The sequence below is a fragment of the Thunnus maccoyii genome, chromosome 18 (genome assembly GCF_910596095.1).
Source record: "Thunnus maccoyii chromosome 18, fThuMac1.1, whole genome shotgun sequence".
NCBI lineage: Eukaryota > Metazoa > Chordata > Actinopteri > Scombriformes > Scombridae > Thunnus > Thunnus maccoyii.
Genome location: NC_056550.1, coordinates 22889253 through 22915894, shown reverse-complemented (window position 1 = coordinate 22915894; position 26642 = coordinate 22889253). Strand labels below are relative to the sequence as shown.

At 41.2% G+C, this 26642-nt stretch overlaps 2 protein-coding genes across 7 annotated transcripts in view; both read left to right on the top strand.

Moving 5' to 3' along the window:
- The window catches only part of LOC121883564 (acid-sensing ion channel 2), a 409332-nt gene that overhangs the window by 266963 nt on the left and 115727 nt on the right, over positions 1-26642 (top strand). The window lies entirely within an intron of this gene.
- LOC121883567 (acid-sensing ion channel 2-like) overlaps positions 19844-26642 on the top strand; it is a 40415-nt gene continuing 33616 nt past the window's right edge. For all 3 annotated transcript variants that reach the window (XM_042391883.1, XM_042391885.1, XM_042391884.1), the window contains exon 1: positions 19844-22452. In XM_042391883.1, the coding sequence (XP_042247817.1) occupies positions 21760-22452 (693 nt within the window). In that variant the 5' untranslated portion in view covers positions 19844-21759. The remainder of the gene's footprint in view (positions 22453-26642) is intronic.

Below are 26642 nucleotides of genomic sequence, written 5' to 3'. Positions count from 1 at the left end.
TTTGTTTGTGTGCTTTGCTTTGATCACCGTCAATGTAGATGTCGGAGGCTGTTTTTTGTGCTCTGTGTGTTGATGAATTTGGTGTGGACCCCTTAGGGTGCCAACAAACACGCCCACTCCTGAGCTCTGCAAGGTCCCAACAAGCTGGCAAAGAGCGAATGAGTGAATTGGATTAATTTAGAGCCTAAGTTCATTTCTAGTCACACATGCACAGCTAATGTGTGTAATTTCACATACACTATAGAGTATCATCTGGATGATGTGTTTTGTTATTGGCTCATAATGATTTTTTCTGTAAGTACACCAGCAGAATTGAGCTGAAAAAATACCTTAAAGCTTAAAATTATACACAAAAGTCTGTTTTCCTTTTTTTAGGCCGTTTCCATTACTTTCAGGTCTAAAATCCCATCCTGTGTGCTCAAATTGTCTGTAAAGAGATTTTTTTTACCTGCACAGTAAGTGCTCTTTTGGACAGAGATGAAAGTGCCTGAGTATGTTTGGAGCTTCCAGTTCTTTGGTCATTTCATTTTATGTTATGCCATTTCCAGGAGTGCTGGTCCCACACCTTGATGCATCTGGTTCACCACATTCACAGCTTGTCTGTCGAAGGGTATCTGCTAATTTGGGGTCCTGAACAAAGTCCAAGCTTTTCCTCTGGTCGTTTCACCTCTTTAGGGTTTATAGTCCATTGAGTACATTTTTAATGAAAGGCCAGTTTCAAGGTCATTTATTGATGAAGTTGCGTACTGGTAAGTCAGCATCAACCGATGCCAGGCCTGGCAGTGTCTCCACAGTAAACAATAAGTGTGGATCAATTGATTACAGCAATCAATTCTCAGGTCATCTATTATGTTTCTGCAGTGCTTCAACTGCTACTTTCCTGGGTACGTCCCAACAATAATGTTATTCTCTGGGAGGAATGACAAACTAACCGACAGACAAATGAGTAGATGCTGTAGATAAACAAAAAGTTGTCATCTGTAAAATGACAATGCTGTAAAAAAAAATCCATATTCTTAATATTAACAATGGATTAAATGTGTATAATGTCAAAGGGGTCGCTCGTAGTGATGATCTCAGAAACACGACACTCCAGTTCCACTTACAGAGCATAAATTTAGCATCTTTTTGCTGATTGTTTTGGTTTTGCAACCTGTAATTATACTGTTTTGATTCACTCTTACTGCTGCCAGCATCATTTTCTAACCAGAAAGCTTGATACTGTGTCCTACTTGTCCAGCCCCAAACAGCACTAAGTTAGCGAGCAGCTGGTGAACATAGCACATCATTTGGCAGCTAAAGAACCAGATATTTCCCTCATGAGTTTGTGAAGACCAAATAAAAACTAGAAGGTGTTAACATTTGACTTATATTCATCAGCTGCTGATGTTGCTCGGTGTCTGCTTGTGCTAGATGTTAAAACAGGTTGTACCTTGCTAAAATCTTAACCCTATCAACTGCATAAGACCATAATATCTCAAATGATTATGATTTTCTGCCCACCAGTGGCCAAAAATACTGATTAATGTAGCATTTTTACATTTAGAAAAATATCTCTGGAGAGCCAAGGGATCATCTATCTTTCAGTGAATCATTTAGTATTACTGATGGCAATAAACTTTTTGAGTGAAACATTATAATAGCTTTAATTATATAGTGGTGTTTAATAGTGTTTTTTAAGGCACATAGTATAATGGCACATAAAGGGTGCATAGCATTAAATGTGAACAACATTTAGCTGACAACAAACTATAATAATAAGTTATTAATACTATAATAATTTCTCCAAAGATTAATATATCTCCTGGATGTATTTAATGTATTTTTAAATTCAGGAAGCACATTTATTTGTTTACTGCAACTGAGAGAAACTGTATATATAACTATATAACTATAGTTAATTATGGCCGTTAGGTACAAGAGTATAAAATGTACTTACATACACGTCATATATCAACATGCATATATAAATTCTACAGACATTCATTAAAGCAAGTACATTAGCCATAATTTAAACTTTCCATTCATATTCTCCTGCAAAGGCATCATCACCAGTGCATTTGTTCAGAATTCAGACTGCTAACCTGCAGAGCTGTTTGTCATCTCACCCTGCCACTGAACAAACAGCTGAGACAGCTTTCTCTGAACCCCGTGCCTAATCTCTGTTGTTTAGATGCTGATGAGATGTCTTTGCTTTTTAATGGCCTGTTGAATGACCGTAATGTTTTCAGATGGTAGCATGTTCCTGGTCTGTTTAAGAGTTGTAAGGCTTAAATCTGTTGAAGTACCTGCAGTGCTCGGTACTCAGTACTGTTGATGTAGTTAGATTGTACATGTGGATGTTGTTACCTGCTAAACATTTCTGCTTGCTGTGCCTCCCATGGAGCAATGGGGTCAGCTGCAGGGTCATCAGCTGGAGACCACCATTCGTCATTGTTTCGCTTCATTAGCTCTGGAACATCTCCTGATGGCGGAGCGGTGGCAAGGGGTTCTCCTTGCCACCCCCTGCAGCTGCCCTTTCTTGTTATGTGGACCCCCACTTCTTGCCATTCCGCCTCAGCCATAGCCAAAAGCTGCCCTTCTCTGTTTCCTCAGCAAGCGCTTTTTCGGCTCTTCGGAACTTCACCCCTGATACGCCTACATCCCAAAGCAGCCGTAGTGTTGATGCGCTTATGAATCCCTGGCAGCCTATTTCCACGGGGTAGATGGTGGTAGTCCAGCCTGCCTCCCTGCACTCAGCAGCCAGATCCAAGTATCTTGCTCTCTTGCACTCATGGGCGGCCTGCATTCCCTCCTCCCACAGGATGGTGAGCTCAATGAGCAGAGCAGTCTTGGCAGTGACAGACCAAATCCGGCCGGAGTGGTGCAGCTGCTTACCAATGTCGACCATCATTTGCCAATCTTTTCCTGGCGACAGGCATCTAGGAAGGCTCTGTGAACCGGTGCCTCCCATGCTCTCTACCGGCCTGATGAACTGGATGGGGTGTTGAAGGTTTCCAGAACTTCAGCCAGCTTCCTCAGGATCTGGTTGTGCCACCATCTGTAGCGCCCCTGTGTCAGCGCCATCTTGCACCTTGACAGCATATGTTGTATGCTTGCATTAGGGTGTTGCAAAGGGAGCAGCTGTCCTCCTTGCCAAATCACTAATGGGGGTTTCTGGGGCATGGCAGAGTGTCGTAGGTTGCCCTAAGCAGTCTGGCTTGTGGGATCTTCCACAGTTCAGCACAGCTTACTGACCTATTTAGGGTGCCCTCTCATGTGGTCCAGCATCCCTATCGACCCTGTGCCACTGCCTTGATTTTGTAGAGCTCCTGCTTTGCCCTTTTCACCTCTTCCACAACTGTTGCTTTCCTTTCTTTTTTGTGGCTTTGGACCAGAGATGTTGAGCTTCTCCTAGCCAAGTGCTGCTCATCTGACTCGCACTCTACTGACAATCTCCTGATGTTGCAGTCTTCTAATGGTCTTGTCAACCTCCATTTTTGCCTGCCACTTCCGGCCTGTACGGACAGGGACATGCGCGTTCCTCACTAACACGTCCACGGACTCCCTTAGCCTCAGTACCAGTCTGGACTTTTCCTGCTTGTAGCCCAAGGTGATGGATTGGATCAGCAGTTGGAGTGAATTTGCCCCGAAGAGTCCTGTCTCAGAGAAGCATTTTTGGATGCACAAGTTGGCTAATCTGTCCATTCTGTTGGCTGATGATGAGGGGATACAGTGTGAAGTTGTAGCACCACACCTTGTACTTTCTGGGGAACTGGCTAGCCAGGCCTTGTGAGAGTTGGTTTCATACTGCCTTGCCCAGGTGTTTGTTGTGAGAGATCTGTGCTATATTGCCTCCCTAGGCTTCAGATGGGTTGTTTACCTAATAGGGGGATCTCCTCACCGCCTGCAGCAAAGATTGTGTTGTCGCTACTGACACCTTTTCGTAGCGAGAGATGTGGAGCGCTTGATCTTCATTCGTCATCCAGCCTATTTAGAAGCCTTTTTGTGCATGGAGCTGTCTGCAGGATAACTGTGACATTGTCCATGTAGCTTCTAAGTGGCGGAAGCCTCTGCAGTTTTATTAATTTATGTAAAAGCCTCACAGGTACATCTCTTTTCAGATATTTCAATATTTCATCATCACTCCCTTGTATGAGCAACAAATTTCTGCCATGTAGCAGACTTACAGTCTTTGGGTGGAGGGAGTTAGAATGCTTTTTCCCAAATGAATCCAGTGTCTTTAATAGTGTTCTTCATGGTTTTTGAAAATCCCACATGCTTGTCGCCCTAAAAACGAAGACTAGACCAAAAGCAGTAAACAACTAAATTACTTACCCCATTCAGCTTTGCAAACAGTCCATTGGATGTTGCATTTTTAAAATACATGTTTGAATGTACCTGCAGAATCCAGTGACTTTATCAGCTGATTGCTTAATGAAACAACCTCTCCTAGACCAACTATTAATCTCCAGTGGTTATAAGACTTTCACATCAGAGCCTTGCACCTGTCTGACATTAATCAACTTTGCATGATAATCAAATGTTTGCCCAGGCCATGTTGTAATGATATATAGCAAATGTTTAGATAAAAGGTCACTGGCAATAGAGGGAAAATAACAGACAGTTCATATTTTTCTTTCTCCCACAGCAACAGATTTACTGCTTCTATTTTCAGCCAAAAAAAGGGCTATGTGTGTGGTGTAGATATAATGCAGGTAACCTTCAACAAATCTCATTACTGCTTTACTCTGTGCCAACATGTCCGACCTTTACGGCATAAACTCCATCTACATTTATGAGAGGAGGCAACATGTGAAGAACAACAGAGAAAAGGCTAGTGGGGCAAATACAGGGAAGGAAATCACTGAGAAACAAAGCAATATATTCTAAACATGCCTCTCACAGCGCCTACTCTTTGTCTGTTGATTGAGGGATGTGATACTTGAGTGTTTGCCTGAGAGCTCCGTGTTGCTTTCCCTGTTCTGTCTCTTTATATACTCTGAGGAGATGAAGACCAGTATTTACACACTGCCACTCATCCAAAAAACACACATCAGGCAGGGTTTTTGGTTAGACACTCATGTATACAGTACGTGTTTGTGTGTGGTTGGCAGTATTAGGATGTAATGCATTACTTAGTAACATGTTAAAATAATGTAATGCATTTTTTAAAGTAACAAGAATTGTAAGGGATTACAACTTGAAATTCTGTAATTACATTACAGTTACCAATCCAAATAAGTGTCCGTTACTTTGCCATTTTGAGGGTGACTTGTTTACAATAGAAGTTTGATGGACGGATATCAATTCCTGTGTGTGTGTTCAGTCAATAGACTGTCCTAAAAGTGTTAGCTTGACACAGAAGCTGGAGATGAAGTGCTACTGGTGAGCCTGCAGTCAGGAGTCACATGGTTGTGTTCACAGTTGTAGGGACTGTGATCCCCGCAACTTCACAGTGAGGATGGGACCTCTGGAGTGCTACTGCCTGCAGTCACTGATCTAACGTAGCTGTTAAGGAAATACCTCTAAAAAATCAGCTGGCTGCTTGTTTAACCGCAATCTTTTTTTTTTTTTTTCATTCATACAAGTGTTAAATACAGAAGATGTAACATTTAGGTGTGGCTGTCTTGGAGCTGTTTAAAGGCATCTTTGACAGAGTTAGGCTGAGTAATGTATTAGTAATGTAAGAAGCAGTGTAATAAATTACTTCTGATGTCACTAATTGGTAATGTATTTACTTTTTCAATGATTAACATGTAATATTAATAATGATAATGATAATAACTTTAACATGTTACAAAGTGCTTTACAAAGACATAAAATACCAGATTGGGTAATTGGATAATTGATTTATTTATTATATGTCATTTTTATGGTAAAAAGTTGGCATTTTATCCAAAGCGCTTTACAATTTGCCGCTCATTGACATGTAAATGGAAACAAGCTACCATGCAAGGTGCAGGCCTGACCATTGGGAGCAATTTGTGCTTGCCCAAGGACACTTTAACTTGCGGACAGGAGGAGGTGTGGATCAAACCGCCAACCCTGTGATTAGTTGATGACCCACTCTACCTCCTGAGCCGCAGCCGCCACATTTTTCAAGTTAACTTGCCCAACACTGGTGGTTAGTGTTAATCCTTTGTCTCTAATTGTGACTGTCAGCATGACTGTGTTGCAGAGAATGTACCTACTGCTGGTTGAAAGATTTTTCACCAGTGAAGGACTTTGATAATGGTTTTGTCCAAGGGAGTAGTGGAAAATGCAGTGTGAATTCAAGTGTGTGTACAGAGATTTAATTCCTAAATCAATGTGATAATCATTGCTAGCATTGTTCTTTAGGCTTCAACAGTTTTTCACCAGACCATGCACCAAACCTACCCCACTAAAAACAATACCTGCTGTGGCCATCAAGACAAGTCCATCCACCGCTATGGGGGCCGGTAATGGGCAAAGCTCTTGCTGTGACACTGCCATGATGACCTACAGTAAGTACCAATTTGTAACTGGCCACACTGGAACAGGCTGCTTTTCTTGGCCCAAGCTGCAAGGCTGTTGCCACAGCCAGAGTCTGAATGGAGTGTGCACTAACAACCGTGAGAGCTCGCCAGCTCATAGATTTGTAAGGTGCCTTCACTGTAAGCATAACAAAGAATGTGGCTTGGCTCTATGTGAAGTGCACAGCTACATTTTTCTTTCAGGTTTTCTTCCTCTCCCCCTCGCTGGGTGAGGATAAAAAGCATTCAGCTGAGCAGTCCTGGACCTGAAAGAATTTTTTATGTTTATTTAGGTGTAAAGGAAAGGTTAGTGTAGCACTTCTCGCTTTGCTTCTGCTAAGCCTGCTGCTCGGGGCGGAGTAGCCTCAAGGTAATACCCTGTTGTCATATGCTATTCACTGAAAGGTAAGTGGTGGAGCATCCTGTGACTGGCTCTTCAGGTCACGTGGACCAGTTGCCCAACTTTTAAGTAAGCATACAGAATGCTTTGTGTGCCATGAATTCATCTGCTCACCAAGGATACGTTGGATATCCATTTTTTCTTTAATAGCCATTGAGAAACAGCTTGTATAAGAACATCTGCTGTTGTACTCTGGAGGAAATAAATTCTTACACAGTACCTAAATCTTTCTTTAGAGGGTATCCACTTCCTCTTGAAAGATCGTAAGTACTGAGTACAGTCACCTCTGTGAATTGGGCTGAGAAGACCAAGCAAGACAGGAGTAAATAACCCAGATGTAGTGATCTGTACACTCTGTCACTTGTCATGATAGCACTCTGGATGTAACTGGCTGATTGGTGCTTGAAATAAAATAGCTGGTCCAGTACTGTTGGAAGTCCTGAAGGGTCGTGCCATTCAACAGATTTACGCTCGTCATCTTTGCCTTCCTTTTAAGAGTGGCAAGGGCATTTATCGCCTAAACACCAATGGCCTGTTATACCACGTCTGCTTTCAAGACATCTTCTGTGGCCATGCTTGTCTTCCTTTGAAGAGTGACAGCTGAAGTAGGGAGATGGTGGTGTTTATGTGTGTGACTGTTCAACCCCAAACATCCGCTTTTTGAACAACAATGGTGACGCCTTGATTCACTTTCACAGAAATTGGTTTCAACAAGGCAGGGAAGGTGTTGGGCAGAAAGTCCTACCCTTGGGAATTGACTGATGGGTTTTGTTGCGGAAGATCTAGGGGTAAAACTTGGTTGCCTGAGGTTGCCAAGGTACTTTGTCTGTTGATCAGAAATCACTTTTTATTGAAACCATCTATGGTTTCAGTTAACGCCATGGTAACCATTTCAGGGACTGTTTTTGCTCTTTGCGCCATACATCCTTATTTTATTTCATTCCATGTTCATTTGTATGTGTTGTTTGAGAAATATGGTATTTTTCACACCCTAAAAGGTCCTAATTTTCCTTATTGAGCATTGCCCAGAATAGAAATATTAAACCTATTACAGAGGACTGAAATGACACTCAGTCAGGTCCAGAGTAGCTCTGAAACCCGATCATAGATATATCACATATGATCCTGCAAATGAAAGGGCGTAATGGTTATGGGCTTTCGAATAAAATGCAAATTGGAAATCTGTTCCAGTCAGTTCAAGCCAGAAGAATAACTTGAGCTCATCTTTAATTCATGGCAGCACTCACATGTCGTGCCAGGGCAATCTTCTTTCTGCTAAAAGCGGATTCCCAGAAGGGTCAACATTTCCTTGGGGAAACAGCTGGACACAGGCCTCCCATTGAATTTGTTCCATAGTTCTCATCCTGTTCGCATCCTTCTCTTCTTCCTCCTTCTCCCTGAGAAGCATCCACTCATCATGAGAGTGAGGAGATTTAATGATGTATACTATCGCTGTGGCACAGCCTAGAGATTAGGAAGAATCATCTGCTGTAGTGAGGACTATCAGACCCATGTTTTGGGGGAATAAATGCTGTATTTTAGTCAAACATAGAAAATATTAATGCCATATGTTTTTACTTTAAAGATGGGAGCTACTTTAGGTTTGAAGAGAGATTCAATTTAGTTTATTTAATGTGGTTCAGAAGGAAAAGTGTGGACTTGCCTGCCAGTCTAACATTACCATCAGGCCATAGTGATTTATAAGTTTTAAAATTAATTTTCAGTTTCAGATCAAAGTTGTAGAAATCCCAAAGAGTGCAGGCTTGCTCAAGGGGGCGTTTGGTTGATGGTGTTGACAGCGTACAGCAATGATTTCCAGCTCCAGCTACAGTGCTGCTGCCATGCACTTTGATTCAAAAAGTTTCTTCTGTGGCAACTTCCTGCTGATTGATAAGTTATGGCCTGAAAACAGAAAGGATGTTATTTCTTTGCTGAAAATTGGAACTACTACAGTGAATTCACCACTTTTGGCGAGTGAGTAAGGATCATTATCACTGAATGTAGCATGACTTATGTGTGGCTTAATCCCTAATCACATGGGAGTGATAATAGCTAGTAAAATTCAGGGATTTGTAATAACTGCAGACATTGTTACTGATTTTAATCTTATGTAAATCATCCATGGGATAGATGATGGATACAGAAATGACAATACTGAATTTCGTTAAATGCAGAAAGTCCATGCTAATCCTCTTTCTTATCAAACTGTAATTTAAGAAGTAATTTGTTTTTGCATGTCATTTGTTCTGCTTTAGCTGTGACATTGCTGTTATCCTTCAGTCGTGGAAAAAAAACTGAATCTGCGGAGCAATACGTAATATTTTCAACACAAACATCATGTTTTTTGTGTGTAATTTGGGAGTGATCTATTGTAAAAAATCTTCATTTTGTGATGCGTAATGTGCATCTGATGACAATGAAATTGATCCTGCTGGCAGGGGTAACATTAGGAGCTAATTCAGTGATTACATGTGATGTCAGTTAATAGAAGCCTTACGAAAAATGAGCTTTAGAATATAATCTAATGATGCTATTGATCAAGGTGTCAAATGAAGAGAAAAATGACAGAATGGTCAAAAACTAAGCAACAATGATATCTGTCTTGTCTTATTGCTTAGACAACGTTTTTACTACTCGCCGCTCTTGAGTTTTGTATTCAGACGAGTTCTTTCTGTACGCTGGTGTTGTAGAGGGAGTGAAACACAATGCCAGTTTATCCAAGCTGTTCACATTCTCTCCCTCTTTGTCTGTCTGTGTTTTGTCTCTCAGTGCATGCACCTGTGACTCTGAAAGTTGAAATGTAAGTGGCTAAAGGATAAACTCCGGGTTCACGTAAATCCATCAAACGATGACATTTCGTCTCATAATTCCTGCATCATTAAAATTGTACTGATAGTGAAGTAAGCAATGATTAATGATCCCTTTCCCTATTCTGAAAAGTATTAATTTCCCATTTGATCAAAAGTCTGTTCACTGACATTTACCCTAAGATTTAAAAAATGTCAAACACTTCAGCTAAATCTGCCTGTTCTATTTGGAGCCCTTGCTGGTAATCCAGGTAATGTTTTGCTTAAGGAGGTTATAGCTCTTTTGTTTAGAGGCCTTAAACCCCCATAATGAATTGGAAATACAGCACAGCAATAATTGCAGATGAATTTCCATGGTTACATTTACAACAACAGCTTCAAGACTGCCCTCTCTGCTCTCTCTCTTGCTTCACCTCAGCACCCTCGTCTGGCCTGGCTCAGCGTCAGCTCAGTGTGTTGCTGTTTCCCTTTTATATCCTCTAACTGAAACTATTTTTTAAGTTACTTTAATACGGTATGCAGTGACAAGTGTACTGTAGATGCTGTAACATTGTACAGACTAGAGTGGAAAAAGTGAAGATCATTCCTTCTTTTCATGTCAAATAAATTTATATTTGATTCAGAAGAACGTTTTTGCAGGATGTGTAACTACATGGCTTATTTTATCTGTTCTTTGGCTGAATGTGGATGTTTTACTGCTTACACAACACAACCGTGTCGTTCTACATATCAATATGAGGCTATTTGGGTTGTTTTTTGTTTTTTTTTACCCACAATACAATGTGATACACTGTTTCTTAGCGCACAGGCGTGAGCATGGTGGTTGAGTAGAGTCTTGAAGGTTATACACAGCACATCTGACTAATGGCCCGGCTCTCTGTACATGCTCATGCTAATCACTTCTCTGATTGATTGTGCTGCTCCGAAGCACTAATAGCATCATTAGCTGGAAGTGTTGTGGCAGTCTCAACTCTGAGGTTTCTATTCCCTCGTCAAGATTTTCCTTATCCTTTCTTTTATTATTTAGAAAGTAGATCGAGAGAGGTTCATTTTAAATCTAATTGGGTTTGAATCTCACTAAAGACAAAGTAAAATGTGAATTATAGAGGAGTAAAGGTTTCTCATCAGCCTCGCTGCCGCCGCACCCGTGCATACTGGTCCAGCTGGAGATGCTGTTACCTTGGAAACCTGGGGACAAATGCTTTTATAATGTCAATGGAAAGATGCCACACACAACTGCAGGAAGAGCTGTACAGTACAGTATGTATCATTAGAGAGGTAGTGACACTTTAGGACCTGGATGCTGTTATTTAACCCCAAAAAAGATATATTTTCAGCAAAACTTGCAATAAAATGTCTGATATCACTTAGTTAAAATAAGATATACTTTATTGTTCCCATGGAAATTTGTCTTAGGCTCAAGTGTTGCATACAGCTGCATGTAGGAGAATGCAAGGTACACACAATATGTAGGTACACAATCACTATATGTACAGACACATATAAAATTCACTATTGTATCTACATATGTAACCTTGTACATAGAGTTTACATAATAATAATAATAATAATAATAATAACAACACAATGAGCAGGGGTCAGTAAAGCAGCAGAGCATATTTAAAAGAGTAAATAAAAAACTTTAAAAGGGACCTATTATGCTTTTCGTTTCTTTTCAGTCATATATATAATGTTACAATGTCTGATGTTCATGTTAAACATGGCCAAAGTGTCAAATAATGAGGTAAACGTATGTAGAAGTAATCTCTGTAAGCAAAAAGCAGCGGCTTCAGACTGCTCTGACTGCTAGGTTTCAGCGTTCAGCCATGACTTTTAAAATCTTTTAGATAAAACTAAGCTACGCTTTCTGCACTCCAACACAACAAACTCCTCCAGGCGCCCCTCTCTCGAACTCTGTCATGGCTGAATATTTTTATTCCTCTGTATAATATTGTCAGACACTTGTAATAACAATCCGAGCCTGTCGGTGGCAAAAACAAGCACTTTTAGTGGACATATATTGACGGGACACTATTGCTCCGGCGGATTACATTGCAACCCGTTTTGCAGCTCTCGCTCAATACTGGACTCATTTCAAATATTTTTATCCCCGTTAGTCACTTTGACACAAAATGATGGGAAAACAGGGTCCAGGTTGAAAAATACCCAAGTTTCCCTTTAAAGAGACAGGAACCAAAACTGCCTGTTGAGACAGAGGCTGAACTGAGAGGCTGCATAACGGGCCAGTATGAGATAAATGTTTTTTAAACTGTGAATCATGCAAAGCTACTCTAGTGGAGTCCCAGAATAAAAATATAAAACAGGAGATGAACATAATAGGCCCCTTAAAAAAAAAAAAACAGGTTAAATAGTATTGCACTCACTAACTGTCCATATTGCACATGAAACCATATTGCAGTGGGTCGTAGTAAAATTAACCAACAATAGATGGATTAAAAGTCACACCAGTTCCTTGTTGAGCAGTCTTATGGAGGTTGGGACAAAGGAGAGCATTTACTGGCTCTATAACGAGTATAAAATGTGTCAGGGGTCCTTAACTATTCTGTCTGTTTATGAAGTCATGCTAGTCAGAAATAAATTACAATAACAATAATTATCTAAACCCATGTAGCGTCTACCTGTTCTGCAAGTGTTGAAATGCGGCCCGCCTGACAATCATCAGCATCTTCACAGCGCAGCGATTTCTCATATGAGCAGTCAGCCGTCTGAGCCAGCAGGACTGACATGCTGCCCCATACCAACTGTTAAATTTGTACAACAAGAATTTAGCTGATAAGCACTGAGTCACAGTGTGGAACACTGTGGAAGCTTTGAAGACGGTTGGAGTTCTCATGCTTGTTAAAGCTGACATGCTGCAGCCGTGAGATCATGAATCCAGTTAGTTTGCACGGAGGAAAAAAAAAAAAAAAAAAGTAGTGAAAAAGTTTTAAACGTAGTTGTTACTGTGTTGACAAGTGTGATTCATTATTCATACGGTTGTGTCATCGGTTATTCGTTCATTAGCTACCGTTTGACAGAAAGATAGCAAGAAAGATGTGACATGCATTTAAAAATGTGTCTGCAAAAGAGAAATGATCTTCCTCCTCAACTTTCTTATCCGTTTACTGTATGAAGAGTAGTAATTGAGTTTAAAAATATGTAGCATCATTTAATCATCGCCATGGTTGAGATCTTAATATAGATACTGTAAAATAAATTGTCACAGAGAAGCTCCACCAACCTTTACACTCAAACCCGCACCGAGTGATTGAAACTATTGAAACACTAAATAATTTCCAGCAGACGTTTACCCTTCAAGTTTAACTTTTATAACCACCCACCAAATTTTTTGTGTCCACCTTCCTGTACTTCATGTCATCCCTCGATGCTTCCGCCTGACGCAACAACCTAAAACTAATTAAAATAAGGTTGTACAGTGTTTAATTCAGTATTTAAAGCTACTGAGGTGTTGTCTCTGTTTCTTGTATAAAACCTAAATCGAATGGCGATGCTTTTCAGAGGTTGGTCTGCCGACTGAATCGTGACCGGGGTTTGTAAAGTGACCGGATGGCCGAGGGGAGCTGTAAAGGGCAGGGGGGGCGGTGTGTGTGTGCAGAGCGTGGTTGGGACGCTGCCAAACTGTCAGAGAGTGTTTAGGTAGTGTCAGCTGGGGGGAGGTTATTAGTTTAACCAGAGCTGTTAGAATCACAGGGATGAGAGTCCAGCTGGATAACAAACCACCATTTTTATTGGTTATCATAATAACATAACACAGATACATTATTAGAAAACTGCCACTATCATTACACTATCAGGGCAACTACATTCACAAAGCATGTTCACACACATGCTCAAGCATCTCCACCTTTTTGTGCCAATTAGTTGCTCTTCAAACTTTAAAAGGCCTTCTGCTCTGTCTACATATGAGCCAGGTGGGGGGCCTTTTTCGAAAGCAGCTGTTCCCATCTTTAAATAAAAAAAAAAAGGTGGTGGCAGTTTGATAAAAAAAAAAAAAAGTGGAGCAGCATGAACATTTAGCTTAGTCAGCCATAAAATAGGAGTATCAAAAGCAAGAGATGAAAAACAATTCGAACACAGAATTTGATCCTGAAACATATCTCTCAATATAATTTGATTTTCTTGCTCTCTTTTCGCTCTCTGAAGAGAAACTGTTACTTATTGCAGTACTTCATCATTGATCAGACACTATTATTTTCATGGCATTTTTAATTCAGAGTTCTTCTTCCATTATTCAAACGGATAAAAAGTCTCATTGAGATTAAAAATCTCTTTTTCGAGACAAATCTGGGCAAAAAGTTAAATTCCAATTTAAAAAAATGCCAAAGTTTTCCATACACAAATAAAAAAAACATGTAGTGTATGCAATTAAGCATTTAGAGTTAATTGAAATAAACAGAAACAATGATGCAGCAGCTGAAATGTGATACAGGTGCAACCTGACGAGCCTGTCAGCGTTTCTCAGTATTTTTATTGAGCTGTGTGTATGTTTTTTTGTGTTCCTGACCTTGGAGATTGATGTTAATCACATATTAATTAAAAACATGTCAGTATCAGATTTACCACAGTTTGTTATGTTAATATTACGGGATCAACAGAAGCAGCTTCGTGTGTCCCGGAGTCAGTTCATCTTCTCCCCCCATCGATTTAACTGAAAATGAAGTGAATCTGTTGTTCATCAGTCGGTGATAGGCTGCTAATCCTCAATTATTTTGTTCAAATTGTTGAGGTGAAAGGTGATAATGTCAGGCTTGTAAGGTAAAAACAGACATTTGTTTTGTATTATTAATATTCTCAGTATGTTTTTTAAACCATAATCTATGCATTACCTTTAAAACTGTGCATGTTTTAGTTCTTATACAACTCTTTCAGCCTCAAATCCCCACAGAGATCATTAAAGCTTCATGTAATTTAATGTGATTTAAGCTAAACTTGACCCCGACCCTGCAAGCTGAGCCGTGTGTTCAAAGCTGCTGAGGTCAGCTACAGTACAGACCGGAGAAGTCTCCGTTCACCTGCTCTTATTAAAATAAGTCACGAAATGAAAGTGCTCTCTTCCAACTACACGCGCTAGTGCCCCCGTGGTTTCCTCTTACCTCAGTGAAGGATTGTTCTCTTCCTGCCTGAGGCTAAATTATTGCTCAGCTGAGTGTCTCCATCACAGTTAAATGTTCAGTTTTACCTGCATAGCATTTTATTTTATTTTTTTTGTAATTTCTTCTGAGTCATGTCACCTCCTGCCCCGTCAGACTCGACAGCGCTGAAGGTAGAACGATGTGTTTTTTTTTCTTTCTTGTATTCTGCGCGAGTCAGAATATTAAAAAAAAACTTTACAATCACCGCGAGTACACAGCCGAGTACAAAGGGCAACCTCTCTAATATTTGATCTGCGATAGGACTTATTTTCCTTTTGTTTGTCATGTTCTCCTCCTTGTCAAAGCAGCAGTTGGTGCTTTTTACAGATTGAGGTCTCCGAACGGTGAGAGAGATGACTGAAAAACCTCATCACGCTGCTAGCTCGTGTTTATTGACACGATGTTTTTGCTTGGAATCAAAGGGATACTAAAAGCAAAAGAGAAGACATATGTTTATGAATGTTTGTGATGGATTTGTTTGCAGTGAGTTTTTTGCATTATGTGCTTAATTATTTGATGTATAACTGCACATTAGCAACAAAGTTCACAACTAGCTTAGCAAACTAAAGAGCCCTAAGGAGCTGGTGGAGGGTGTTCATTGGACTAACATTCATTATGTAGGCAGAAACCACAACCACATATAAAGGCTAATGTTGCTCCGTGTCAGCTAGATGTGTAAATAATAAATATTTTCAGGCTATACTGCTTCATAGCTGGGAAAAAAGTAATTAATCTAGCTTTAAAGGTACCCTCTGGAACTCTGTTTGACCGCTAGTGTTTTATTTGTATGTATAGCATGCTAGCAACATGATACACTTTCCTACGGATGGTTTCAAGCTATGCGGAGAAGGTGATGAAGAACTAGCTGGAGAACACACACGGATTTAAAACACTGCAGGTTTTAAAAAATGCATAAAAATCAGCTTTATAAATGTTTTAAGATGAGAGAGAAATGCAGTTTGTTAGGCCTCAAGGATACACACAATGTGTTTTGGGTGGGAAACTTTGTTTATAGGAGAACTCCACATGCCACCTTTCAAGGCTTATAATAGACAGATACAGTAGATAAGACAGACAGAGGACACCGTTTCTAGATTATTTTATGAACCCTGACAACAATAATTAGATGTTAAGACGATTAAATGAGCGGCTACCGTGAGACCATCAATCTTTTGACTCATTCAGCGGCTACCGAGGGATTTATCCTTTCTGTTCATTTATAAACGGACGTGTTTAGGGAGAAGTGTGAAGCTACCCTTTAGCATAAGCTCCCCCCCCTCCCCCCCTCCTCCCCCAGCTGACAAGTATTACTACAGTCAGATTAGAAAACTCATAAAGAAGAGAAAAAGCCATTGATTGCTTTGCCTGCCATCACTGTCATTTTAAATCAAGCTGGGGTCTTGATTAATGGCCGCCCGCCACATTGTTTTTGTTCACCTCCCTCATCTTTCATCGACTCGCCCAGCGTCGCAGCCTCACCTGTGTTTCTACAGACGAGCTCGGCATTTAGCTCGAATCTTTATGAATCATCTACGGTTTCGGCCTTCCTTTCGCCAGACTTATTTTTTTCTTTCAGGGCCACTCTTGTGCAGTTAAGTGTTTTTAATCCGACGTACTCCGAAAACATTCATGGCCTCATTAACACGGATTTATGAATGTGGTTTAATTTACCGGTTGCTCTCCGCTCTCGCGACCAGTTTACCCCCTTCCTGTCCTTTGATCTCAGACAATGTTGTTGATGAAAGCGTACAGGAATATTTTATAGGAAATACATGCCATGGCATTGCAGCCATAGAATGCTGTGTAATTGTATCTGACGCTCGGGTTGGCTGTATCCCTAATTAATCAGTGATTTCCCTTATGTTTTAGAATTGCAAATTGGATATGTTGAGCCTTTGAGCTGTTCTTTACACTGACTGCATAGCTGGACTGAGAAACCCTCTTTATGGCTCCAAGCTAATTATTCAGCCTGTGGATCCAGGCTCTGGAAGGCTGCCTCTGACTCTTGCTGTAGGCTGTGTTTGTGTGTCTATGTGTGTGTATGTGTGTGTGTGTGTCACTGTAGCACACAATAGGTGTTAGAGGAAATAAGTGTACACGCATGCATGTGACATTTCAATACTGTGTTCCTGTTCTTTGTATTTCGTATGGTTATGCATTATACATGGATGTGTTTTACTCTTTAACATTCTTCACAGTCCTGCTTTGGCTGTTTGGGTCAGACGTGGCTCATTGTGTGTGTGTGTGTGTGTGTGTGTGTGTGTGTGTGTGTGTCTGTGTCTCTAATGCCTGTGCGTGCATGCACATGCCATTTTGGGCTTGTATGTTAATTTCTTTTGACAGTGTGAAAGGTTTCTCTGGGCTTACGAGTGGGCTCCATAGCTCCCCGAGTTAAAAATGTCTTTTAATCACACATTCAAAGATGAGATCACACCGAGTTGTCGAGCAATGTTTGCCGAACATCCAGCCAAACAATAAAAAGCAACGGGTGTCAGAGTCAAAATAATGTCAAGCCCGCACACGTTGTTGATCTCGCGGCAAATTAGATATTTGTCTCGTTGTGTTTTATAATAATTTGGTTAGACTCAGTGAGTCATGACATACACCTGCAAAAATTGTGATAATGATTCAGAGCCGTCATGCGTTGCAGGCTGTGATAAAAATGTAGAGAAAGAAAGAGCTGCAGTCTGGGTTTAGATTTATATTTTTCTGTTTTATTCTTCCTCTATCGCTGCAGAGACCGAGAGCAGCTTAGGGGAGTTCAATTAAGAAATTAAAAAAAAAAAAACTGAAAATGAAATAAAAAATAACCTTCTTCACCACGGAGGGAGAAAACGCTCCCTTCTGTAACTGTCAGAAGAATGTTGATCAATGCTAACGAATATGAAACCTTGAATTTGATATAAAATCATGACTATATGCCAAGTTTTCTCAAAAAGCCTTCTGTTTACTTCTATTGATGGAGTCGAACTTGACCGTGATGGACAGAGATTGTTGGATGGCTGATGTGATATTGGCAGAACAAGGATGAACTAACCCTTTATCAATAAAGCATTGAGAAATGGTAGAAAAGGTGTGCAATAAGTTAAAGGCATATTGTCCTTACACTGACTTACTTTACAATTGCTATTGTGTGTGCATTGATGTGTGCACTCAGAGCCACTGAGGACAAGCTTTTAGACTGAAATACTGCTCCAATACATGTTTTATGAAAGATAAATTATGAGCAACTGGAGTCAACTTGTTTGTCACAGTTACTTTCCTTCCTACATTTATTTAGTTTAAAGGTGCTGTATTTCATTTGGTGGGTTTGGGGGGGGGGGGGCGTTCTTGTACATCTTTCTTTTTGGAAAAACAGTAAGTGCATGCCAGTTAGGAAACAACAACATACTGTTTATCACAGCAGAGTGAAGGTCTTAATGGGTTTTTTTTTTGTTTTCTTTTTCTCTTAGATGAGTTTTGAATCACTTAGTCCATGTAAAGCAATAATAAGTTTGTGTTCTGAGTTTGTCACACCACAGAAAAAAATGTGTAATTAACCACCCAGCCGAATTTGACTGATTAAAAAAAGTTATGTTGTAAAAATTATGTTCCAAAATTGTGGAAAAAAATAAGCAGTATTCTCTACTTTGAAATTCTGGAGACGTGTCTGCTGAAGGCACTGAGTTTACAAAGCTGGTACCAAACTAAAAATACATTTAAAATAGGCCTTGTTTGTAGGTTTAAGGAAAGCAACATGGATGATATTTTCAAAATAAAGTAACGTTAGGAGCCAGTGTTTAATTCAGCACGTATTTTGTAGGTAAATGTTGACTGGTTTTGGTAAAAATGTAACTTGCATCACCAATCATCATTATGTACAATTTTTGTTTTTTTCTATCTGATGGCTTCATTGTGGACGTCTTCCTTGAAGCAAAAGCCTCTCACGCCGTGCTTTTTGGTAAAGTGCTGCCCGGCAAACGCTCTCCCTCTGGCCGGGGGCCTCCCAGCTGCACAGCTGGTGCTAAAGTGTCGGTGTAGGCTGCTGCCGGCGCCGCATCAGTTGACTCTACTCATCCTCCCAGCTGTACAGCCGGCGCTGAAGCCGAAGCCGCTGGGGACTCCACCCGTCAACAGACGCTTCAGCTGAGTTTAAAATAACTCCCTGAGCGCTAACATGGACTGAAAATGGCTCCCATTCACCAGTAACAGCGATTATCTGAAGTGAATACCAGTTGTAAAGTTTGTAAAACTATCAGGTGTAAAAATAACTATGAGTACGTGTGCTCTAGTGTTTATATAGGGGGAGGGGTCATGCTAGTAACCCCTCTACATATCATATATCATGGAGCCAACATGTCAAGCCCACCCAAAAAAATCCTGAACACAGAAAAGGTGAAAAACAGTTTAACTCCACAATGAAGTACATCGTTCATAGTCTTCACATGTTTTCAGCAATTATTTTCTAACATGTATAATGTGCTTAAAGAGAAATCTCTGATTTTCCTTCACACAGACTTTAAGAGAACTGCAGAGCTCAACAGGCGTCATTAGTGAAAAGAACACTTACACAATGTGACCAAAAATGACATTAAACAATATTGTTAACAATTGACATGTTTAGATGATGTCAAACCAATACTGGACTTTTTAGGTGATGCTGATATCAATATTTTACAGTTTAAAATATCTGATAACGATATATTGGCTGATATTTATTATTTTTCATAAAGACAACATAAACAAAATAAAAATTTAGAAGGAAGAATCGATATTTTATAGACCAAAGGACTAATTGATTAATTGAGAAAATAATCAACAGATTAATCAATAATGAAAATAGTTGTAGCCCAAATCTAATTACTAAAATGTGACTTAAACTCATATAAAATCTAGTCAAAAGATGAAGACAACAAAATTAAAACAAAATTAAAATCAGGTGCCAAAATGAACACTGGACAAACTAAAATGTTGATGAACAGAGATCTGTGATGAATTATTATACTGTTTACTTCAAGTACAGTTTTTTTATTTAATAATAATCCTCCACCTCCTTTTAATCACACACAATATATTCCCAAACTGATTTCAAATTTCCAAAAAAAGTGAAAAGATCTCATAAAAAGCATAAGATCAAATTCTGATCTCGAGCTGAAAGTGTGGCGAGGAGCTCATGTCTCGCTGTTCCCTGCTACACACAAACCTTCACATATATGCACACACAGCAGTCTCTCAACGCGCTGTAGCTGTGTGGCTCGGCAGCAGCAGCAGACAAACAGAGGGGGGCGAAGGACGGCGCAAGTTAGCACACAGAGAGACAGGCGCTCTCATCAGTGACGGGCTCACCGGCTGCGTGGACAGAGCTGTGGCGCAGGAGCAGGAGGAGGAGGAGGAGGAGGAGAAGAGGTGCAACGGGAGGACAAGCTGCCTGAAAACCGGAGCAAAACGGGAGGGACTGCGAGAGAGAAAGAGGGGGGAAAAATGGAGAGAGATCGCTGAGGGGAGAGAAGTCATTCGGAGCAGTGAGGGGGAGCAAGCTGGATGAAGCTGACAAGGACGTAGAGGGAAGAAAGCACACAGAGAAGCCTTCCCCGACGGGGGAGAGAAGCAAGGGAGTGTGTGCACAAAGTGGAAAAGAAGAAGAAGAAGAGGAGGAGGAGGAGGAGAGGGAACTGACAGGAGGTCGAGTTTACGGGGCTTGACTGACACGAAAGCGAAGAGGAGGAGGAGGAGCATGAGGGCAAGTTGATGGATTTGATTTGGAGAGAGTATTTTTAGAAGGAGGAGCGGAGACATGAGAGGAATATTGAGATTAGAAATGCTGTCTTTGAGTAGAAGAGAAAAAACTAGGGGGGAAGAAGAAGAAGAAGAAGAGAGAATAACAGCAGACAGAGAAAGGGGGGAGAGATGTTGAGATCAGAGTGTGACAGAACAGATTATCTCTGGTCTGGTTTCCCGCAGGAAACCGCTGTGAGTGTATGTCCGTGTATGCGCATGAGTGCCTCCATCTCCATGTGAAAGTGTGTGTAGCATGTTTCTTACTGTGGCCGTGGTACTGAGAAGCAGGTCTGCTACTAGATGAAGCTCCCCCGTGGTTACCCACAGGACCTAATAACACTGGTTAAAGCCAAATGGGGGGAGAGCCAAGAAGCAGACCAGTGACATCACGTGGAAGTCAAGGCATTCAAAGTGAGACTGCAAAGTGGGACAAAAAACAAATGAGCATGGGAGACTTTTGTGAATTCAATTAAGGCTCATACTTGATAGTGACAAGGAACTGATTGCAGCCTCTGGCTGCCAAATGCTTCTGCAAGACAGTGATGCCAAAAAACACACACATGTAAGTCAGAAGAAGAGAAACCACAGCGCTGGAACAAGGCAAGCTCTTCTCTGACAGACTGCACCACACCAACCAATTCCTTCCGCTGTCCTCTCATTATTTTAATTACCTTCCCTTCTTTCATTTATTTTTTTTTCTTCTCTGCTTACCCTTTGGTATTTTGTATTCTATCCTCCTCTCTCCCTATCTCCTCCCCTCCCTCTTCCACTTGCCTTTGCTCTCTCTGTCTCATCCTCTCTTGTTCACTGTCACACTAACTGCGGTGGATGCTGGAGTCACTCATGTAGAAGCCACCTTGCTTGGAGCACATTTGCCTAGCTGATTTTTTTTTTTTTCCTCTGCTGAGTTGGATGATTGGAGCCCTCTCAGACTGAGAGACCAGGACAGATGACCAACAAGTAGCTGCTGCTGAGTTCATAAGAGCTTCTGCACCACCGGGAGAAGACGACTTAAAGACATACAGATTTTCTGTAAGTGTACTCTCATTACTTCCATTACTTGCAGGCGGTATATTTACAGTTGGGACTGGATGGGTCATTAGTATTCGTGAGACCAAACACATATCTAGGTGTGGATTACAGTAGTGGATTTATCCTGGAGCTACATGTGGGCCCCAGCCCCTGAGGCCTGGCTGGGAAATGAAGCCTTTCCCGTGGCTGTAGGAGCGCTGTGGGCAGCCATGGCCCTGGAGGGGCGCTGTCTCCGGCGGGGATCCCCAGTCATGATCAGAAAGGGTCGTCAGCGGCGTCCTATAAAGCCAACTCTGGCTCAGGTCACTTCCACTCTGCTGTCAAGGACACGCCTGCACGGCCTGAGGCATGTTTGCGTCCCTGGTGGCTCCGTGGGCCGCAGGGCCTTCTGGCTGCTGGCCCTCTGCACTTCCCTGGGGCTGCTTTTATCCTGGTCCTCCAACCGCCTTCTCCACTGGCTTTCCTTCCCCACACACACCCGTGTCCACACTGAGTGGGCCAAAGAACTTGCTTTCCCTGTAGTCACTATCTGCAACAACAACCCTATCCGCCTCTACAAACTCACCAAGAGCGACCTGTATTTCGCGGGCCACTGGCTGGGCCTGCTGCTGGCTAACCGGACAGTGAGGCCCATGGTTCTGGACTTGCTTCAGGAGGACCGTCGGGCCTGGTTCAGGAAGCTGTCGGACTTCAGGCTGTTTCTGCCACCAAGAAACTTTGAGGGAACCAACCTGGAGTTTATGGACAGACTGAGCCACCAACTGGATGACATGCTCCTCTCATGCAAATACAGAGGAGAGCCCTGCGGCGCTCACAACTTCTCTTCTGTAAGTCCAGCTTCTTCTGTCGTGCTTTCCTTTAGCTGCTAATTTCACACAGAATCTGCTCTTGTACTTCCATGTAGTCTTTAGTGTCAATGATCAGTCTAATCATCAGTTAGTTTCAAATGCATCGCATCACGCTGAAACGTTTTTATCATGTTTTAGGTGGGTATTCTCTTGAACCGCACCTGCTTTAATGGCTAAGTTATGAGGCTGTAAAGACTTTTGTAAAAACACAGTATACAAGCTGTCATAACTCGCTGTTATAGCTGACCGTTAAAGCTTTCTTGGTCATCACACTGAAAGATTAGTAAATCTGCTACTGCACAGGGAAATCATTAAATCACCACCAGAGCTCTTGTTAAATTAATGCTTGTACAACAAAGACAGCAAAGCTTTCGCAGAGCAAAAGAAAAATCTGTATTGGAAATTGGCATGATCAGACATGGTGATATAATGATAATGATAATGATAATAATAATGATAATAAACTTAATTTATATAGGACTTCAAAACAACCATTACAACGTGCTTCATAAACAAGAACAAGTAAAAGGAAGCAGGAAAACAATATGGTAATATATGGTAAGTATAGAAGTAGGTTATTTATGGGCTTGTGGCTAGGCATAGATAAAACCTCTTCATATCAAAAACTTTGTTTCACAGTACTGTGCAACCACCCACCCCCAGCCAAGAGGAGTTTACTGCTTCTGTGTCTGATCACTCTCATATGTCTTCTTTTCTGTGTGGGTGGTTTTGGGTTTGGGGATTTGTGTGCCCACTCTTCCTTGTGCGTTCCCATGGCACACCCGAACCATGGCAGATGTTTTCTCTGCAGAAGCTCAAAACTGTCTTTGAAACTTTTTTCTTTTTTTTCTTTTTTTTTTTTTTTGTCATTGCATTTGTGTTCTTTTTGCTCTTTCCACTGTGGCCTCAGAGTAAGTGACAGCGGGAGAAATTAGAAATGACAGATAAATTCTTCTAAAGCTGTGCATGATGGTTGGTGTATCACTGGGTTATGTGTGTGCTTCTGCAGTGAGGTTTGTGCTGTAAAAAAACATAGACAAGTCATTCCTTTATTGAATTTCTGACAGAGTAGCCACTCAAGACATGTTTGCTGCCCCCAGTGGTCGATACACTCATCAGTTTGAATGACCCTCAATTGTTAGATTCACAACTTCATAAGTGGAAATTATAGCTACAAGTTCAAAGATTGTGGCATAAAAAAAACAGCTCTTCATTGTCCATTTGTATCATCCACTATTCTCTTTTCGGCTGCCTCTTGTTCACCTTGTGTTGCGGTTGAATTGAACTGAACAGAAAATATTTCACCATCTCCAAGAAGGAGAAGAATTGCTTCTATTTTTGTTGTCTTTTGTCCAGCAACAGTTTTCAGACCATTTTAACCTTTTTGAATGTGTAGCATGTCATGCAGTGGACCTTTAAGTGTTCGAAAACACAAACTCATGATTGCCATCTGAAGGCAGCATGATTACAGTGCTGACAATAGCACACTCAACCAAGCATAAAAGCATTTCCTTCCTTTCTTTGGAATGCAGAAAATCACATATTTGCGTTTTGTATTAGTTCCTTTCAAGCTTAACGGTCAGCAGCTATTGTTGTTGTTGTTGTGCTTTCATGATGTGATCAAACTGGAGGATTTCATTAGTTTTTTCCAGCTCTGGTGGGCGTCGCTACTCTTTCTGTCCACTTTGCTCTGTCTCGTTGCCCTCTGTCAGAAACAGGACAAGGTGCATCAGCCCACTGCTGTGCAAATTAAGTGCTCAGTCAGAATCATGCCCTTAAGCTGGTATCCATTAACAATGTTTTGAAGCACATTCATTTTGGTATACAGAGAGACATATTCCCTCTTTGTTGAATGTCATGTCTGTTGTCAGGTTCAGTGCAGCATTGGAAGGTTTTTGTAGGTTTGTTGACGTGACTCCTTTGCTGCCGTAATATTCACAGGTCTTTTTTTTTATGCCAAAGCTGTCTGCACAGGGATGGATTGACTATCAAAATAAGTGCGAGTCATGTGAAATGAGTTGAGCAAGTGAGCTGTACGTGTTGCTTTGAGGGATACGTGAAAGCAGTTTGCCCCGAATGAATTATTTTCTGTCATTGTAGGTCTGAACATTGTGTAAGACTGGATCAAGGCTTGGTGATGGAGGGAAAATGGTCTTCTAAGAACAGCTACTGTGCAAACTTAACAACCAATTTATACAATCGCACTGAAATATCAGTGAATCTGAAGTGGGTGAAACCATGATCGGTAAGGTTTCTGTAGCAGCCCTGATACAAACACATGGGAGCATTAGACAGTGAGTCTTCCAACAGTTAGTTTGATCCTGCATTAATTAAGACCAGTTATGCATATTTATGAAGGATATATTTCCCAAGTAGTAGATTTGGGAGCATTTTAGTGGTGCTGTTGCATGGATATTGTCAGCCTTAGTTTGCAGATTGATGCCCCAATCCTGCCTTCTTCCTCATCTTGTTCTACTTCACAGGGGGCCTTGTGCCGTTAACGGGCCCTCAGTGGTTTTGCTAATCTCATTAGCCTGCTGCTGCAAGTCAGCAAAGACTCCCTGAGGCCTCTTCATTATCACTGCATTTAGAGCACTGTCACTCTAAGACCAAAAAGGATGCAACAACCAGATTAAATGAGGGATAGGGGGCACAAGCACACATCAGCTTGCGAGTAAATAAACACTAGAATCTTTGTATCATGTGTGTGTGTGTGTGTGCAAATTTGTATGCCTGGAAGCATGATTGTCTTGGAAAATAAAGGAGAAATCTTGTTTTAATAGAGGTTGCTTATTACAGGCTTAAGAGTAAAGAGGATGCTTTGAATTGCCAGGCAGGGGATGGTTTTGGGGGGCAAGGAAGGGAAAGGTACAGCTAAAGGTTGGGACTGAGACATTGTATAGAGAAAAAGCATCTGACTGGTTGGGAATACGAATGTGTCCCATAATTCTGACCAAGCTCTTGCAGCAGCAGGATTTCATGTGCTGAGTCTACTCTATCACAGTGAATAGGAACTAGTAGAAGGCCTGGCTAATCAATAAATCTATTAGCTCCGTGCTGTAGTTTATGGTAGTCTATTTTGCTCCCACGTCTCCAATACTGATATACTCTCAGCCACCCGCAGCTTGTTCCAACTTAACAGCGGGGGGGGGGGGGGGGAGAAACATGCCAAAGGTCAGACAAACCCATCCAACCATCCACAATAAAATGTAAGTGATACCATATCAGACCACAGCTAAGCTAAGCCTCTCTCTCCCTGTGGAGCAGATACACATCTCCACCTTACTTTTCCAAGTTCCACCGAGCTCTAGATAACTGCGGCTGCAATGACAAATTAAACAGCGCTCGGAGTTGGAGAGCACCACCTAATCACACACCAGACAGGGGATGAAAAAAGGGTGAACCTCTTTGTCTGGTCTCTGTATGTATCAACTGTATCTCCAGAGAGATCTCATAACTGCAAAGCCACAGTATCACTGCACTACGGTGTTGAAATGTTTGGCTTTGAGAAGGTTTTGTTCATATGTGTTTATGAATCGTGAATTATCTGGGGGACAGTGCTGTGTGTCAGATTTAGTGTTATTAGATGCTATTATCAATATGGATCAAATGACTGCATGGATGTGAAAGCGGTTGCGTGCGGTGACAAACCCACAAGGATTCATCACTCGGCTCTCCTCTACGGGAACATTTTAGCATCTTTCAGCTCATTAATTTTGTCTTACCGCTCGCGACTTCACTGTTTCGGTCGACCTAATTTCCAGATGCAGCAGACATTTTCATTTTTCAGTGACAAAGCTCTGATTCTTCCTCTTTACACTACTGATGTTAGCAACCAGCTAGTGAACACAGTGAATAATCATGCAGCTAAAGAGAAAGACATTTCCCTAAGAAGTGGGTGGAGCAGAGCTGAAAAGGGGAGTGAATATTGGAGCAACAATTGCGAGATCACCAGAGGAAATGCTAAATGTGTAAATAGGCAACTGTTTGGTTCCCCATATTATATTAAAAATTGCCAAAAAATAGTTAATGCAGGTTTAGCTGTAGTAATCAGTGCAGGTGAGTATTTATTAATAGTGTGGTATTCAACATTGCTAAAAAGGTTTAATGAATGCAAATTAAACTCATGTTGCTCAAAGGGAAGGATGCAGATGAAGGAACTAATTCTT